A 17,079-nucleotide genomic window follows, 5' to 3' on the forward strand; every position below is an offset into this window, starting at 1 on the left:
CCTCTGATATAGTACTAATGTACATTTCTCTGGGTAAGTGCACTAGGTAGATAATAATGAATATAAAGACAGAAGTCATTTAGTTTTTGGATTGACATTTTAGTATTTAATGCCCTGATCCATGAAGTTATCCGAAATAGGAAATTTTGATCTGTTTTACTGTCAGAGATTGTGTCTATTCCTGGTTGGAGAAAAAAAATGAGACAACCCAAAATCCATTTTTATTGACATGTAATTATACCTTTTCATAACATTCTTAGATTTATGTAAGTTATGAATTTCGTTAGTAGTAGTAGTAGTAGTAGCAGTAGTAGCAGTAGTAGTCGTAGCAGTGGTAGCAGTAGCAGTCATATTATTTTGAAGCGATTCCTTCATTTACAGCAGCTGAAATTAACTTAACATAGCTCTGGTGTAATATTTCAAGAGCAGATCACATAACATTCGGTACACGTAAATAATCGTATCGCTGACACTGATTACTTCATACAGTTTCTCAAAGTGCAAGACTTAGACTATAATGCCTTTCAACGATTGATTTTACGCGTGACGCAAACGCGCAATGACGGTCGAAAACCTTTGATGTCAGCTGACTGCCCAGGCGGAGGGACGGACTAGTTTTGGTGAAGTGAGAAAGGTACCGTTAATCTTTTTTGATCCCGAAAAATACTAAAGAGAGGGAAAGGGTGATACCGCGCTGCTTTGAGTGGACAGTGTTCAGGTAAGTTTTCTAAAATGTCAGTACAAACGACACAGGCTTCAGTTTAATCCTTTCTTGCAGTAACATAATTTTGGCAGCATGAACTGCATCATTCCGATGAGAACTCGAATAATTTAAAAGTTTGCTGTCAAATAATACTTTAGGTTTAGTTAGATTAATAAAATTCTGAGATCTGAATATGGAAACGTAAACAGCGAACGTTTGACGCGAGCGGAGAATGTATTGAACATTTCACGAACATATCTTTCCATTGTGACAGATATCACAGACCAATTATACTACAACTAAACTACTGGGAAAACGCTTCCTGTTTGCTGGCTCATCCTCGTCCATATCCGAAGAGTAATATCTCGCCGTTTTAATATACATGCTGCCGTTATTGAGTGACCTAATCTTGGGGTGAATGTAAATTTGAGGCGTTATGGGCGTGAATAACAAGCTGGGCCATAGTCTTACAAAGCACAAACAAAACTGTGTGCTATATCAGTTTCTTTAGAACAGGCATTTTTGTTTGACCCTAGGCAAATTATCATTTTGCATTTTGTAGACGGAAATTATTGATTAGTCTACATACGAGCTTTTGTTTTCACGTTGATCGAACTAGCCCCGTTCGTTCAGGCTTGCTCCGTACTCTGACTCATTTTAAGTTTTGTGTTATGGGCCATTATCTAGTTTAACAGAGTAATTGGGTTACTGAATAACCTGCATACTTTTACACGTCTTTTTTATTTTACAGAATTGAATAGGTTAAATGGCATTAACCCGTCTTGATTTACTAGAATTTAGAGTCAGCTGTCCAACAAAGCATCTTCAGACCAGTGTTGAAGGAGGAAAGAAGCAGGGAAAGTAAAAGCCAAGGGCTTTGACACAGAAGACAAACTGGTCTTGGATGAAAACTGTGGCAGTATCTCTAAACACTTTTGTATTTCAGGCGTTTGAGTTGGCCATGGTCTGTGACGTCTGAGGAACAGTCAACATGATTGGAGGGCTGTTCATTTATAACCACAAGGGGGAGGTACTAATCTCCCGCATCTACCGAGATGATATAGGGTGAGTTTTTCTGGAGTGTGAAATACAAAATAAATGGATTTATTTGTGCTGAATGCTGGTTAGCCTTGCCTGGGCTCTGTCTGTGTGTGTTTGTGTGTGTGTGTGTGTGTGGTGTGAGACACCAAACTAAATTTGCCCACACGTGCAGACTTAGCCTGGCTGGGTGTTGTCTGCCGTGCAAAGATAAATGTGCTCTCTTTTCAGATCCACACCCTGTCTTTGATCAAATGCCAGATTATAGAAATGGACAAAAAGTCTGTTTGCTTTAGGATTAGCCGTTCAATACATATAACGTAGATTTATTTTTGTCGGTCCAACCACAATATGACAGAAAAATAATGTTTAAGACTAAAAAAAAACATACGAGTAACATTACAGTAATGGACTCAGGTACTGTGGGCTGAGTAGACTTGCTCCCATGTTCCATGTCAGAATAGTCAGTGTTATTGAAATGCCTGCATTGGAGAGGAAGGAAAACAGGATGCTAAGACAGTCTCTCAAAATCATGACTTTGCTCTTTTCCCTTCCTTGCAAAAAAACCCCTTCCTCATCTATTCATTTTTCCACTTGCATCAGCCAGTGGCCCAAAGTGCCCCTCTTTGGTGGACGTAAAGTCAGTGTCTTCGTTTCCCTCATCATCTGTTTGTGGACATGTGTGTGTTTGTCAGTTGGAGAGAGTGTGTGCAGCCTGTACTTTTGTCCTTTTCATCATTTGTGTCATTCTCTCTGTCCTCTGTGCTATATTATCCATTTTGGCCACTGTAGCAGTAGGTAAGGTATATTCCCAACTATGTTTCAGAAGCATGCGCCCACATCCTTGGCAACCAATCAGTGACTGCCGCATGCCACTTCACCCATGGCAACTAGCAAGCCAATCCTCAGCATGTGGTTGGAATCAGCACTTGTGGTTAGAATCAGAAACACATGCTAATGCACCAGCTGTAACCAGGCAGTTCACTTAAAGTGCAACCTGATCTGCTGCATTTGGGCACTCCCTATAGGAGTGTAAGGCCTTGTTTTCTAGGCTTCCCCTACTTCCGAGTCCCTACTGCTTTTTGATAATACACAAGCATGAGCATATATGATTTAAACAGACAGGCTAAGAACTCTACATAATACTGCATCATTTTAAGTATCTATGAAGCAGCTTAACTCCTCATTAACACTAGGGAAAGTGGTAGAAGGTGGCTAGACTTTTCAGGATGGTCTCTGGTAACTGGCAGATGAGCATTTGTCTGTCAGGACAGCAGTTACTGTCATTTGCCGTGTTTGTCACGTAAGGGCGAGTGCCAACATCTTAGGCTGCACAAGGACAATTATAAATAGACTATGGAGAATAAAACTCTTCTGTGCCTCCTGATTATTTATGGTTGTCATGTGACATATCAACACTGCTCCACAGGGGCTGGTCACTTAGCAGTGAACTGTGTTTAGGGTGTTTCAGGGCTCCAGGTGAGGACTTATGTGCTGTTAGTCATCACTAAAGAGATTCCAGATCATTCTGTAGCACTCTAACTACAAGTGATCTGTAGCTAGTAGAGGTGGTTATTTCATAGCGGGGTCTTGTACCATAGTTGATGGTAGCTATGTACTTGCCTTTTCCTCGGTCACCCTTTCCATCATCTCTACCACACTTTCATCACTTCCTCCCATTCTCCTACCTTTTCTTTCCCGTAGACGGAACGCAGTGGACGCGTTCCGTGTGAACGTGATCCACGCTCGTCAGCAGGTGCGCTCCCCCGTCACCAACATCGCCCGAACCAGTTTCTTTCACATCAAACGCTCCAACATCTGGCTAGCGGCTGTCACCAAGCAGAATGTCAACGCGGCCATGGTGTTTGAGTTCCTCTATAAGATGTGTGATGTTATGACGGCATACTTCGGCAAGATCAGCGAAGAGAACATCAAGAACAACTTTGTGCTCATCTATGAACTGCTGGACGGTAAAGTTTGAACTGTTCTTAGATGTCTCTATCACTTTCACCTCTCAGCTGACCTTTCTGACCTGTCTTCGACTGTGTTGTATTTTTGCTGTAAACCATATTTCTCCTTTTTTGGCCTTGCCGTTCATCTCTAGCTGTACAACATATTTGTAGTTTATGTGTGAAAATGGGTTTAGTCACTGTTTGCACAGTTACTGGATCCTTGGTTTAAAGATCAACACTGAAATAATGTGGATCTTTCTGAAAACCCTCAAATCGCCATTTGCAGTGCTTTTGCAGTACAATGTTTTTATCAGTCTGAGTTAGAATAAGGAAACAACCAACCCAGCAGGTAGCATCACTCGTGTTGGCTTGGATAGCACATTTGACTGGCTTACATCTACACATGGCAGATAAATGGGCCTCACAGCCCTGTCTGCTGACTGACTGATTTACTATCCAATCAAAATTAAATGAGGGGTGTGTCAGAACATGTGTTCTACTTGTGTGCCTGTGCAGAGATCCTGGACTTCGGATATCCTCAGAACTCAGAAAGTGGAGCTCTTAAAACCTTTATCACCCAACAGGGCATTAAGGGCCAGGTGAGAGAAAGCCCTGACCTCGCATCACTCAGACAAAAGCTCGTCTGTCGTGGCTTCAGCATGTTATTTTATTCACTGTGGAAAAAGAAACACGATGGCTTCTCTGGCTTCATTCAGCATGTTTGTAACAATGATATTTCTTCTTCTTCTTCTTCTTCTTCCTCTTGCTCATTTATGGTGGACTCTGCCATCTACAGCATCAGGTACTGAACTCTTTATTGCTTTTTGCTCTGAATCTCAGTCAGTACCTAGGACAGTGTAAGTGTGATTTAATATGGCGCATGGCAGTAGAGAACAGGAGAGTTTGTCATTGACCTGAGTCACTCTGTGTCTGTCCGTATGCTCACTCTGTTCCTAAGACTAAGGAGGAGCAGTCTCAGATCACCAGTCAGGTAACCGGGCAGATCGGCTGGCGCCGTGAGGGCATCAAGTACCGACGCAACGAGCTCTTCCTGGACGTGCTGGAGAGCGTCAATCTGCTTATGTCCCCACAAGGTACAAGGTGTCTTCACTTTCTCCATATGCTTTAACCTTCAACTTTATTGCCATTATACCTTCCAGCATGATGAAAACCATGTTCACTAATCCCACCAGTGCAACATGTACAACACAAAACACTACAAATACTAGTGCAAATATAGAAGGAAGTGCAAGTAATACAGTGCAAGTGCAGAGGTAGTACAAATGTAACTGTAGCATCAGTACTGTAGAGCAGTGTATACAAAAAAATAGCAGCACTAGAAAAATATTGAGTATATGAGAAGTAACTGTCTGAAATGTTTATATGTAGCTACCACAAAGGGTCTGTGGAGTGGCACATGCTTTAGGCTGTAAGGGTAGGGAATACTCACCATACACTTTGGGATTTGAAAGCCAAAATCTCTGTCACATGTTTTTATGTGGTCATGTATGGAAATGAGATGTATGAGATAAGCAGCCAAGTGTGTGAACAGTAAATGTGATTTGTGACTTCTGATAGCTGAGATGTATGCAAACTGATTTAAACCACATCCACAGCCTAAATTTCATCTTCAAGGTATCATTGAGTATTTACTGTTTTTATTTAGTTTTGGATAAATATATGTCAGCGAGTTGAAATGTGCACTGAATAATCCTTATCCCTGTTCCTGTTGTGTGCACAGGTCAGGTGTTGAGTGCCCATGTGTCTGGTCGTGTGGTGATGAAAAGCTACCTGAGTGGAATGCCTGAATGTAAATTTGGCATGAATGACAAAATCGTCATCGACAAGCAGGGCAAAAGTGGAGGCACAGAGGATTCCGGAAAGAGGTGAGCATGTGCTTACTTTTATTGAATTCTATAGCTTTGCTAAAGCTTTTTTTGTGTGTGTGTGTTTTGTTGTTTTTTACTTTTCTGTCAGCTAAAAATATTCACCAGAGTGTAGAGTAAAACCCCAATAAAATGATTTCCCCATTACTTGTGTCTTGTTCTCACCGGAGAATGTGAATAAGTAAATTCAGCAAGTGTAAACCTGTGTGTTTGTGTGCGTAAACGTGGTCCTAACTGGATTGATTAACTGAAGATTGAGGTGGTTTTGTGTGATAGTTTTTTTTTTTTGTTTTTTTTTTAACTTTGCAACTCTCAGTGGCGATGTTACTTCTGCTGTTACTTCTGAAGAGTAATCTACATGGACATTGGCTCATTTAGTGTCTCTCTTGTCTCTGGATGTGGTGTCTGTTTTGGAAAGCAGCGGGAAGCAGTCCATCGCCATCGACGACTGCACCTTCCACCAGTGTGTCCGTCTCAGCAAGTTTGACTCCGAGCGCAGCATTAGCTTCATTCCCCCTGATGGAGAGTTTGAGCTTTTGAGGTTAGTGGACCACTTTGAACTTTCTGACTGCACTTTCAGCGTCTCTCTCTAAGCCATGCCGTTTCCGCAGGTATCGCACCACTAAGGACATTATCCTGCCCTTCCGGGTCATTCCGCTGGTCAGGGAGGTGGGCAGGACAAAGCTGGAGGTCAAAGTGGTCATCAAGTCCAATTTTAAGCCCTCGCTGCTCGCACAGAAGATAGAGGTAAGAGAGGAAACTGTTTCACTCTGTTTATTTTAGGGGGTTTTTTGGGGTGGAGGGTGGGATTTATGAATTATTAGCACATTAGAATTTTGATTTGTAAATTCCTGTTACTGAAGCCCACAGTCCTGTACCCATTAGATCTACCCTAGCACAGCCGATTCAACTCATGGACTAATAATCCAGCCACTGACTAGCGTGAAGTGTGTGCTAGAGCAGACTTGACAGTGCTGTGAGTTCACTATAAGCACCTTTGGGACTCTGACCCCGTTTGGTGTAAAAATACCTTGTACCGTTTTATATGAAGGTGCGCATCCCCACCCCTCTCAACACTAGTGGAGTGCAGGTGATCTGTATGAAGGGAAAGGCCAAGTACAAGGCCAGTGAAAATGCCATCGTTTGGAAGTAAGTGGATTTACCTTTTTTTTTGGTCTTTCTCTGGGATTTTTGTTTTGTGTGTGTGTGTGTATTCTGGTTGTTTCCCCTCCTCTTGCACGGATGTGTGCGCGTGTACTTGTATGTTTCTCTGCTAACGGATCTTTCAGGTGGGTGTGTTTTTTCCTCCCTCCCCAGGATCAAACGAATGGCTGGAATGAAGGAGTCTCAGATCAGTGCTGAGATTGAACTGCTGCCCACCACCGATAAGAAGAAGTGGACACGTCCCCCCATCTCCATGAACTTTGAGGTGAGAGAAGCGCTCGTATGTCATCGTCCTCCGTGTCTCCTCCCATTTCTGCCTAGGAAGTCCATACCGCCGGGCTGAATGAACCTAGGTATTGAGACCAGCAGTATTCACAGGGGGGCGTCCAGGAAGGTGCTAATCCTGTAGGAGTAGTGTGTCTGTCCTTTATTTTATTTTTAGATGTAGAATAACCTTTTGGTTGGCAAACTGAAAGGTACTTGGAACAGTCACGGTCACTTGCTAGGGGGATTTTTTGGTGCCTCTTTAAATATCAAATGCTCTGTAATTCAGCAGAAGTTAACATGCTTTTGTCCTGTCCTCCAGGTTCCTTTCGCTCCCTCTGGCTTGAAGGTGCGCTACCTGAAGGTTTTTGAATCGAAACTGAACTACAGTGACCATGACGTGATCAAATGGGTTCGCTACATTGGTCGCAGTGGGATCTACGAAACCCGCTGCTAAATCAGGTTGTAGAGCCAAGAAGTCTGCCTTTCCGTCGTATCTCTCTTCCACGTATGCTACATCCCTCTCTCCTGCCCCTCAACACCTCTGGATGGATTCAAACAGAGCAAACTGCAGAAAAAATGCACAAAGTGAAACATGGTTATCTTATCTGTTTATGTAAGATCTGTTGATGACCAGGTCCACTGGAAAGAGCAGAGACCAATTGGAGTTGTTAGAACCAGACTGGACTTCACTAGAGTCTCTCCAATGCCCTGTTCACACCTGCCATTAACCTGCGTCTTGGGTGATCCGATCACAAGTGGACAGCTCTAAGTACAGGTGTGAATGCACCGAGGACGCATTGAGGATGCATTGAGATCCGATCACTCAGACCACATTCGGAGGTGGTCTTGGCTGCATGTGGCCACATTCTTTTAGCAGTCTGTATGTGAATGTGTCCCGGGCCGCATTGAAGGACCACCTTCTCAACTGACGTCGTCTGCGTAAGCAAAAGTACATACTTATTCGCGCACCAACGGCGTCGTATTTAAAATTTCCGAATAGCCCATAGAGATATATTACAAGTGTGTCAAACATTTTGAGTGATTTGGTTTGCCTAGAACACCCAGCCTGTATTGTCTTGATTTCATCTTCTTTTAATTTCCAGCAGACTAGGCACTGGAGGTGCATTGCTGCCTCCCGCCGGTTAAAAACAACAATGCATTTGGTCTTTGTAAAGGGAAATGATGTACGTGTTTATTTGCATATAGAGTGGGGAAGTGAGATCCGATCACAAGTGGTCACTCCAAGACGCATGTGGAGATGCATTCTAATGCCAGGTGTTAACTGACGTACTTAGAGCTGTCCACTTGTGATCGATCACCCGAGAGGCATGTTAATGCCAGGTGTGTTCAGGGCCCAAGTGTCTTTGAACCATTCAGCCTGACTCTCCTACACTGCCTGAGACATGGTAGTGGGCTTTAGTGATGACATTTGAGTTTCAGTTTGAGTCTGGGCTTTACATCTGTGGTCAGTCAGTGGACACAGTTCTAGTATCTGGCCTCACTTTCAGTAATACAGTGACTGTTTAGTTCATTCATAAACACATACCGGAAACACACTGTTTACTTGTCTTTATTTCTCTTGAGAGAGATTTTGTAAGGCTTAGTGTGTTGGGGTTGCATAAAGGAATCTTAGTCTGTTTGTGGAAAACTGAAGGGAACAAAAATAACATTTCGCTCCTCTGATTTCTATGTAAACCTATCTGTGGTCAGTGAACTCACCTGCCTGTTTACCACTAACTGGCATCTAACCATTCCACCGTGTGATCACAAGCTGCCTACACTTTACTTACAGGCTAAGACTAGTAAGATTCACCTCAGTAGTGGTGGACAGACCTCCTACAGTTCATTAAAGTGTGTCAGTTTTTTCTCTGGCGCCACACAGACACCCTGATTCATCTTTTGAACTATGGTCCTCAGGAGCATCATTTTTATGCTGTATGTATTATTATCAGATTTATGGTGTGTACATTTGCAGCAGGAGGAAAACAACTGCAGGATTTTACCTCTTTGGGGGAAAAAGATGGTTTTTGGCCCCAACGCAGGTTTTGCTTTGTAGTTTTAGATTTTGTAACCTTAAAGTTCACAAACATTGAGGGGTTTGTTTTGTTTAAAGAAAACTAGAAGAAATCAACAGAGACAAACACATTTACATTAAAACGTTATTATTCTCTTTCTGTTACATCCTGCATCTCTAAAATCTGTCAGGATAAGGAAGACAAAACTCGATGTTTCTTTCTGTGGGTTTTTTTTTTTTTTAAACACAGGAGGAAATTTAGAGGCCTAGTGACAGCTACATTCACTGCCCATGACAATGGGTTGAAAACGTCTGCCATTTTAGAGACGTTATCCACTTAAAGACAAAAGTCTGACGTCAGAGCCAGATTTGACATCAAATTCCTGACTCCCACAGTGAAGATGATAAACATTCACACTGAAGCAAATGTCTGTGTGCAGTCAAAAGGAGCCTCAGCTTTCTGTGGAGAAACACTGAACACAGAGATGACCATCTGACCTTGGTACAGTACTCAGCGCACACAAAGGTGTGTGCGTTTCTGGACATGGTTTCATTACAGTGAATAAAAGGTGCTGACTGGATAAGAGAACATCTGATTTTTGAATAAAAGCATGTGGTGTTGAGAAATGTGTCAGTGAGAATGAGGGTAGAGCCCTATGTTTAGTTAGATCAAACGATAAATAGAAAGCACGAAAACAGCAAAAATAAATAATCAAAAAGAAAAAGCAACTGCCGTGACAAGACAGTCAAATCATGAATCTACTGATTACTCTAGCCAGGACAGAGCAAAATAGTCATACTAACAACACAAATAGTGTTAAAAAAACAAACAAACTCAGATGCCTTAAATCCGCTCAACCTGAGTGCGCCAGACCTGATTCTTAAGCCCTAATCTGCTCAGTTAAAAAAACAAAGAGGAAACCAGGCACCGAGTCCACGTCACTCTCAATACAAAGACAAGACCTATGTCTTGACAGTCAGACAGCATCCCTCATACTGACAAGTACTGAAGTTGTAAATGGGAAAGTCCAAAGTCCGTACTCTGGAGTATGTTAATATGTGGCTTTAACCAGCACTATGCAGGTAGGTGTGAAAGGAGGTGAGGGTGCAGTGAGCCCCCTTTAAAGACTGTGGGTTTGTCACTGTAGACTGTAGTCAAAGTAGACTTTTCATTAAAAAGTGAAGCAGTGGTTCAATCATAAGTCCATCTAGCTGCACAAACTAATCCCCCCGAGTGTTGTCCTTTACATAACACCTGCAGTCATCATTTTTGCAGTAGCAGCAGCAGTTAAAAATGTTAAAATGTTAAAAATGTTAAAATCAGATTTCAAAACAGTATCACAATGTAAAATTGTCACTGATACCATATGTGGCTATGAAACTACCCCCCAACGACTTAACTACTGATGTGGTACAGTCTGAATACTGGCAACCAATCACAGAAAAAGACCAAAGCTTTGACTGCTCTTCGAGGCTTTGACCATTCTTAGCAGAGGAGTGACATTGTATGGATGGCAAGCTGTTTTGACAAAACACTGACTTATACGATAGACTTCTAGCCCTCATCTGTCAGTGGACAGAGAGAAAGAGACAGATTGAGAGAGAGAGAGAGAGGTGCGAAGACTGCAGGGCTGATTTGGTTTAGGCAGTCTGATTGTCCGTTAAGGATGAAGTAAACGAGGCGCTCAGTGCTAGTCTAGTCTTCATCGTCCTCCTCGTCCTCGCTGATGGCATGACCGTGGGCTCCGTAGGTGTAGCCACGCAGCGCGTTGTGGTGGCTGCTGGGCGAGGCGGGCGGGGAGGTCTTGGTGAAGAAGGGCAGGCGGAAGGTGGGTGAGGGAGAACGCTCCTCCCGCGTGGGGCTGCTGTTTGGGCTCTGTCTGGGGCTGATGGCCTGGAGCACACGCCCCTTCCCCTCTTTTAACATGTGCTTCTATACAGCAGGAAACGACAAGAGACAGAGAGGAAGTTACATTATCTGCGATGAGTCATCCTTCGATGGATTAACTGTTAAATATTCAGTCATGTTCCCTATTTCTGACTTCGATAGAAAACTTAATCCTCACCTCAGACTGGCAGAATTTGACAATATTAATAAAAATTTTGGCCTTTCATGGTATGGTGGGTTTTTTCATTTAATGTAAATGACAAATTACAATAAGGAATTAACGACACTCATGTCGCTCCATCTTCATGGACCATCTTGTTTCTCCACTCTTTGCAGTACAGAAAAAGGACATGTTATTTTTCCTCTTCAAGTAATCTTTAATCTGACAAAAATGATTTTGCCTCCAAGAAAAAGAACGTGCTGCTGACATAAATGGTGGGGTGAACTCCCCAAGCTAATCCCTCCTGGTATGACAGTTATACTGTTACACTTATCAGCCTTACTGGGACCCAACTCAAAAATCTCTTTTATTTACTTAAGTTCAGCTTTATTTCATCAGCTCTGATTATGGAGGAACAAACAGCCTGATCCAGTACAGCAGTGGCCACAGGGCATAGTCACAGTCACAGTCACAGTCACAGTCACAGGGCACAGTCACAGCCACAGCCACAGGCCGCCACACAGACACAGTCACAGCCACAGACCGCCACGCAGTCACAGGGCACAGCCACAGGCCGCCACACAGTCACAGGGCACAGCCACAGGCCGCCACACAGTCACAGGGCACAGCCACAGGCCGCCACACAGTCACAGCCACAGCCACAGGCCGCCACACAGACACAGTCACAGCCACAGGCCGCCACACAGACACAGTCACAGCCACAGGCCGCCACACAGACACAGGGCACAGCCACAGGCCGCCACACAGACACAGGGCACAGGCTGCCACACAGACACAGGGCACCGGCTGCCACACAGACACAGTCACAGCCACAGGCCGCCACACAAACACAGTCACAGCCACAGATCGCCACACAGTCACAGTCACAGCCACAGGCCGCCACACAGACACAGGGCACAGGCTGCCACACAGACACAGTCACAGCCACAGGCCGCCACACAGACACAGTCACAGCCACAGGCCGCCACACAGACACAGTTACAGCCACAGGCCGCCACACAGACACAGTCACAGCCACAGACCGCCACACAGTCACAGGGCACAGCCACAGGCCGCCACACAGACACAGTCATAGTCACAGGGCATAGGCCATGACACAGATACAGTCATAGTCACAGGGCACAAGCTGCGACACAGTCATAGTCACAGGCCACAACACAGCCTGGAGTCTCTCCCTTTGAGTGAACCACAGTCAGACTCACCAGTGCTCCTTCAGGGCCAAACATCTGGAGGAAGTTGCCGATGAACTCTCTGGACTTCTCCTCCCATTTCTGAATCAGGTCAATGCTCTTCTCTTCCACCTTCTGCACAAACTCTTTACTCTTCTCCTCCACATCCTTCACTTTCTTCTTCACCTTATCCACGCGCTCCTGCAGGTGGTACTTCTTCTCCTAAACCGTACAGTGAAAGAGAGACGGGCCATCAAACGTTGTCCATCCACATCTCTAGTTAAACTGCATGATCAATGCCGCATACCACACTGACATTCATTACTACGATCAGCGACATGACAATTTTCAAGTCTCAGTTTTCAGTGCTCAGGTCTGACAACCTGTTAGTCGAGCTATAGATAATGTGATTGCAGGGAGGCAAAGCCTTCTTTCTATGGTAATACGACAAACTACATAGACATCTGACCATCAATAATCACTAGCATGATTGTGAGGAAGGGGAATGATCCTGGCTGACCCCAATCCTCCCCTCCACCATATAACCCAGTTAGTACTCAAAGCACAAGTCCTGGATGTGGCTCTGTTCTGTGAGACAGGGCCTTGAACTGGCCTTGACCACCCTAAACGATCGCTTTTTTTTTTTAAGTGGCTTCTGGGAGGAAAGACATATCATATTAAGATCGTGCTGAGAAATATTGAAAAAAAAGGTGTAAGCCTGAAGTGGCCAGAAATCTCTCCGTATTGCTTGTATGGATTTTTTTAGAATTAGCTGGGCAGACAAATCCAAACCGTTGATGATGTCTAAAGCTCACATACGTTAATAAAGCTAACGTTGAGCTCCTTCGCGGTATAGCCACGCTGTAGGTTACGTCTGACGTACACATCGTAGTCCCGCACGATGCGCGTAATGATGTCAGAGGTGGAGATGCCCTCCGTCCGCTGGGTTGGGGCAAACATTCCTGTGTTTGTCCGAGAGAAAAGAGGAGTCATACGTGATACAATGTCAGTTCATTAGACTGGTTTATCCAGTTAACAGGTGTGGCAGGGCAGGTTGGTCTCTGTGGTTGCTATAGTAACCCACCTGCCTCTTTGATGTGCTTGTAAACATCATCACTGCCCGCCGAGGAGTATGGGATATCATCATGTGCAACAAAGTCAATCTGAGGTGAAATGTGTCAAAAGAGCATTGATTAGTACAAACTCAGCACAAGTACAACTTTTCATTATGCTGCATGGTCTCCTTGTATTGTACCTAACTAATCTCCAGCCACCATCCCCCAACTACACACACACCCCGTGTTTTTACCCGATGCTTGGCGAGGAACTCAGGGGTCAGTGTCCATGGTGCATTGCGAACCACCTCGTCGACGTAGCGACAGTGACTGACAGCGTCGTAGCGCTCGTCCTCGTTCATGACGGTAAAACCCTTGAACTTGTGCGTCAGTTCGTCGCTGCATACTGCCGTGGGATGACAAGAAAAAATGCAAAATACAACACTGACATCAACAAAGGGCTCCACAGTTAATTAGCACTGTCTCACACACACACACACACACACACACACACACACACACACACATTACTAGCTTTAACAGGTTAACGCAACCTGTAATACTGTTTAATGTAACAAGGACATTTGCATCAGCTTAGAAGCGCAGTGCAATACAACCAAGTCTTCTATAAAACATCAACCTCCAGTCTCATTATCTTCTGAGAACATTTGTCATTTGACCCTTTTTTTTTTAAAGCAGATATGCTAATATGTCAACACTTTCATCAGACTTGTTACCAAAACTCATTACTTAGTGTTTCATTTTCACATAACAACCTTACTAGCATCAGGAATGCACTTCAACGCTAGCTATATGCTAACACAAATGTTCAGCAGACACCCCTAATTTAGACACAGACAATGTGTGATACCGGCACACTAGACACAAGGGAGGTCAAAGTGCAGAGAATGCTAAAAGCATGCTTAGAAGAGTATGCAGAGAATGTTAAGAGCATGCTTAAAAGAGTATGCAGAGAATGCTAACAGCATGCTAAGAAGTGTCTGCAAAGACTGCATAAAAAAAGGAAAAAAAAGAAGCATTTGCTAAAAAGTAAGAAGCCCTCCTTGTACCGTGGAAGCTTGACTCACCGCCTACTATGAGGTGTGTGTTGGGGAAGAGTCCTTTGGCCTGCATGAGAGCACGGGCATGGCCAGAGTGGAAGAGATCAAAGATACCATCAGCGTATACTCGCACCGGTCTATCCACTGAAGGGATAAAAAAACAAAAAAAGAAGGATTAAAGGAAGCAAAATGTAAAAAACAAGGAATGAGGAAACACCAACATCAGCCAACCAAATTACAACCTGTTCACTGTGTGTACGTATATATATATATATATATATATATATATATATGTATGTATGTATGTATGTGTGTGTGTGTGTGTGTGTGTGTGTGTATAACATTACGTCCATAAAGACAAAGAAAAGTGTTAAAGAATTTACTGTCAAAGAACAAACAAGTCAGCCAGTGGCCATGTATATACACACACATGTTCTAAACATACACACATACACATGCACACATATATATACTAAATACATATGCTATGTGTGTGCGTGTGGGATTGAGGGGACGTGGTAATCCAGTGAGAGGAGTAGGGATTGAGAGGATGTGGTACTCACAAGGAGTTCCTCTGCGCGCCTCCTCCATACTGACCCGCTGGTACGGCCCACTCTCCACGGGCTCCAGCTGGTCTGCAAATGGTGCCGGATCTTTCAACCCCTGCACAGGGAGACAGACAGACAGACAGACAATTCTGATTTTAGTTTAGATGTTCACTGTGTTTACAAATGACCAAGAAAGGAGAATTCTGACACTCCCAAAACCCTAAAAATTAAAAATAATATTAATAATAATTAATAAATAAATAATAAAAGACTGGTGTGTAGAGATCATACGGTACAGAGGTCAAGTCTTACCACTGTGCATCGCTGTATCTTCACTGGCCTCTCGCCCTCCTCCGCCTCACCGTTTGAGCCATCCCTCCTTCTTTTCCTGGAGAGCAGTCGCTCGGAGCTGTGGGCCTCCATGCTGGAACTGCAATTAATACATAAGCATCCATACTCCCACAGCTTTCATTAAACATCAGGTAAACATCAGGTCTTTGGATAAACTATTGAGTAAGAGCACATATGACCATGCTGTGACCACTCTGAAGCAGTCATCTGGGTAAAACATTGGGAAAAGGCAAAGTAAGTACTTCTCATGTTATTTTATCTGCACATCCAGACTGATAATACATGTATGAATGATGTATGAGAGAGTGGTGTTAGAGAGTGACTGCTAAGGAAACAAAAAGGCCTGTTCCAGTCTGGTATAACCAAAGCTGAGAGAGAGACAGTCTGAAACTTACAAATGATTTGTCTCATCAGTTCCATAAACCCATGAAATTTTGGAAAAGACTTTGAAAATTGTATTTTTATGGTCATAGATCACAGCAGCCATGGCTCTCTGATCTCATGTCTGCGCTTCCTCATTTTGATCATTCCTTCACAAGCACAGTATCACAGGAAAGGATACTTACCACTCTGCAATACCTGTTAGAGATGTAGGTGCGCGTAAATACCAACGCTAAAACATCTATGGTAGAACTAAAAATGTATCGTTTGAATGCAGGCGTCTTGTTTCAGCAGGTCTGGTTAGGTATCTATAAGAACAATGACTGTGGGCAAGCTTAGCACAGGACCAAAGGGTCGATCTACTTCACAGTCTGTTCCGCCCTTCTCCTTTGGGAACAATCCTGTTTTTGGACACAGTGTGCACACTTACGTAATAGGCTCCAAAACTCAGGAGGCCAAAATGCAATATTATGTTTTGTAAACTCAGTAATTTGTAAAAAAAAAAATACCATGCTATAATGGCGTAAAAGTTAAATGTAATCATTATAAGAACTGGAGACGAATGTGACGATCCAAATGATAATAACCTTCAGCCTACTGACACCACCAAGGCACCACGTATATCGCCCATCTATGTTGCTACAAGTGTCTGTCGTTTCAAAGGAAGGAACAAGACTCGAAAAGAGTCGCCGCTGCATTACTACGTGTCAATAACCATATGGACACTAATTATTTCTTTAAACGTTGCCATTAGCCCGCTAGCTTGCAACTGCCTAACAAGCTGGTGAACTTAATTTGTGTCAAGAACTCTTGGATATATTTATAGCAGATGGCTAATGTACTACACAAATCACACGTATCATCACGGACGAGGTTACATGTACAACTTAGAGGCAGTTTCAACAGAGCAGAAAATAAAATCAAGAATTAAAACGCAATAACGAATTCATTTAACATATTTGGGAGGTAACTTTGATATAGAAGTGCTTTCCAAGTACACCGAAACGTTGTTACGTAGCATGCTAGTCTGAAGAAGCACTATAATTTACTTTTATATGTGTTGGCACAAACTGGTGAGGTTTTCGCCACGGAAGTGGTTAATATTTAGCTACAGCCTGCTCTTTGTGACGACTGCTTGTGGCGCTACCTGACTTTCAAACAAGCAAAATTATGCCACCTAATCCATCTGTTTAACAAGCTAGTGGGCTAATTCGAAGAACTAGGACACAGGCACAGACACTTACCCTTGTAGTACAGTCGGGTTCTGCACAGACTGAAGGGATCGAGAAATACTTCACATGCGTGTCAACCAAGAGGTAAAAGTGTAACTTATGAGGGAGTGTCAAATATGTAGTTCCCAACGACGTGTTGAAGCAAAAACGGGTGTTCACTATTTTGACAGCTGGGCAGAAACACTTTAA

At 43.5% G+C, this 17,079-nt stretch overlaps 2 protein-coding genes across 4 annotated transcripts; one reads left to right on the forward strand and one right to left on the reverse strand.

Moving 5' to 3' along the window:
• Positions 1–613: 613 nt before the first annotated feature.
• ap2m1a (adaptor related protein complex 2 subunit mu 1a) lies at positions 614–9,014 on the forward strand. Of its 2 annotated transcripts, none has more exons than XM_030774438.1 (12): positions 614–718; positions 1,650–1,768; positions 3,446–3,711; positions 4,210–4,292; positions 4,490–4,495; positions 4,652–4,787; positions 5,435–5,579; positions 5,998–6,120; positions 6,191–6,326; positions 6,631–6,728; positions 6,897–7,008; positions 7,330–9,014. In XM_030774438.1, exons 2-12 carry the CDS (start codon positions 1,695–1,697, stop codon positions 7,462–7,464), a joined length of 1,314 nt encoding a protein of 437 aa, XP_030630298.1. In that variant the 5' UTR covers positions 614–718; positions 1,650–1,694; the 3' UTR covers positions 7,465–9,014. The 2 variants fall into 2 exon arrangements, with proteins under 2 accessions (XP_030630298.1, XP_030630299.1); XM_030774439.1 differs by having other exon boundaries at positions 6,001–6,120; positions 7,330–7,464.
• Positions 9,015–9,149: 135 nt separating this feature from the next.
• On the reverse strand, positions 9,150–16,892 carry pcyt1aa (phosphate cytidylyltransferase 1A, choline a). 2 transcript variants are annotated; one of them, XM_030774443.1, is made up of 8 exons: positions 15,239–16,892; positions 14,942–15,041; positions 14,406–14,522; positions 13,572–13,723; positions 13,347–13,425; positions 13,082–13,224; positions 12,296–12,484; positions 9,150–10,957 (listed from the first exon to the last, which is right to left on the reverse strand). In XM_030774443.1, the coding sequence occupies exons 1-8, from the start codon at positions 15,347–15,349 to the stop codon at positions 10,721–10,723; spliced, it is 1,128 nt and encodes a 375-aa protein (XP_030630303.1). In that variant the 5' UTR covers positions 15,350–16,892; the 3' UTR covers positions 9,150–10,720. The 2 variants fall into 2 exon arrangements, with proteins under 2 accessions (XP_030630303.1, XP_030630302.1); XM_030774442.1 differs by having other exon boundaries at positions 15,218–16,892.
• Between the last annotated feature and the right edge of the window lie 187 nt (positions 16,893–17,079).

Source organism: Chanos chanos, chromosome 5, assembly GCF_902362185.1.
Source record: "Chanos chanos chromosome 5, fChaCha1.1, whole genome shotgun sequence".
In the NCBI taxonomy this organism is placed as follows: Eukaryota; Metazoa; Chordata; class Actinopteri; order Gonorynchiformes; family Chanidae; genus Chanos; species Chanos chanos.

What these genes read in the sequence shown, in the direction of transcription:
- ap2m1a (XM_030774438.1), top strand. Translation starts at nt 1,695, where the DNA reads ATGATTGGAGGGCTGTTCATTTATAACCACAAGGGGGAGGTACTAATC. An exon ending in TCTGCTTATGTCCCCACAAG is followed by an intron (nt 4,788 to 5,434) that starts GTACAAGGTGTC and finishes TTGTGTGCACAG; the next exon opens with GTCAGGTGTTGAGTGCCCAT. An exon ending in GGAGAGTTTGAGCTTTTGAG is followed by an intron (nt 6,121 to 6,190) that starts GTTAGTGGACCA and finishes CCGTTTCCGCAG; the next exon opens with GTATCGCACCACTAAGGACA.
- pcyt1aa (XM_030774442.1), bottom strand. Translation starts at nt 15,349, where the DNA reads ATGGAGGCCCACAGCTCCGAGCGACTGCTCTCCAGGAAAAGAAGGAGG. An exon ending in TAAGACTTGACCTCTGTACC is followed by an intron (nt 15,042 to 15,217) that starts GTATGATCTCTA and finishes CTCCCTGTGCAG; the next exon opens with GGGTTGAAAGATCCGGCACC. An exon ending in GGCGCGCAGAGGAACTCCTT is followed by an intron (nt 14,523 to 14,941) that starts GTGAGTACCACA and finishes TTATCCCTTCAG; the next exon opens with TGGATAGACCGGTGCGAGTA.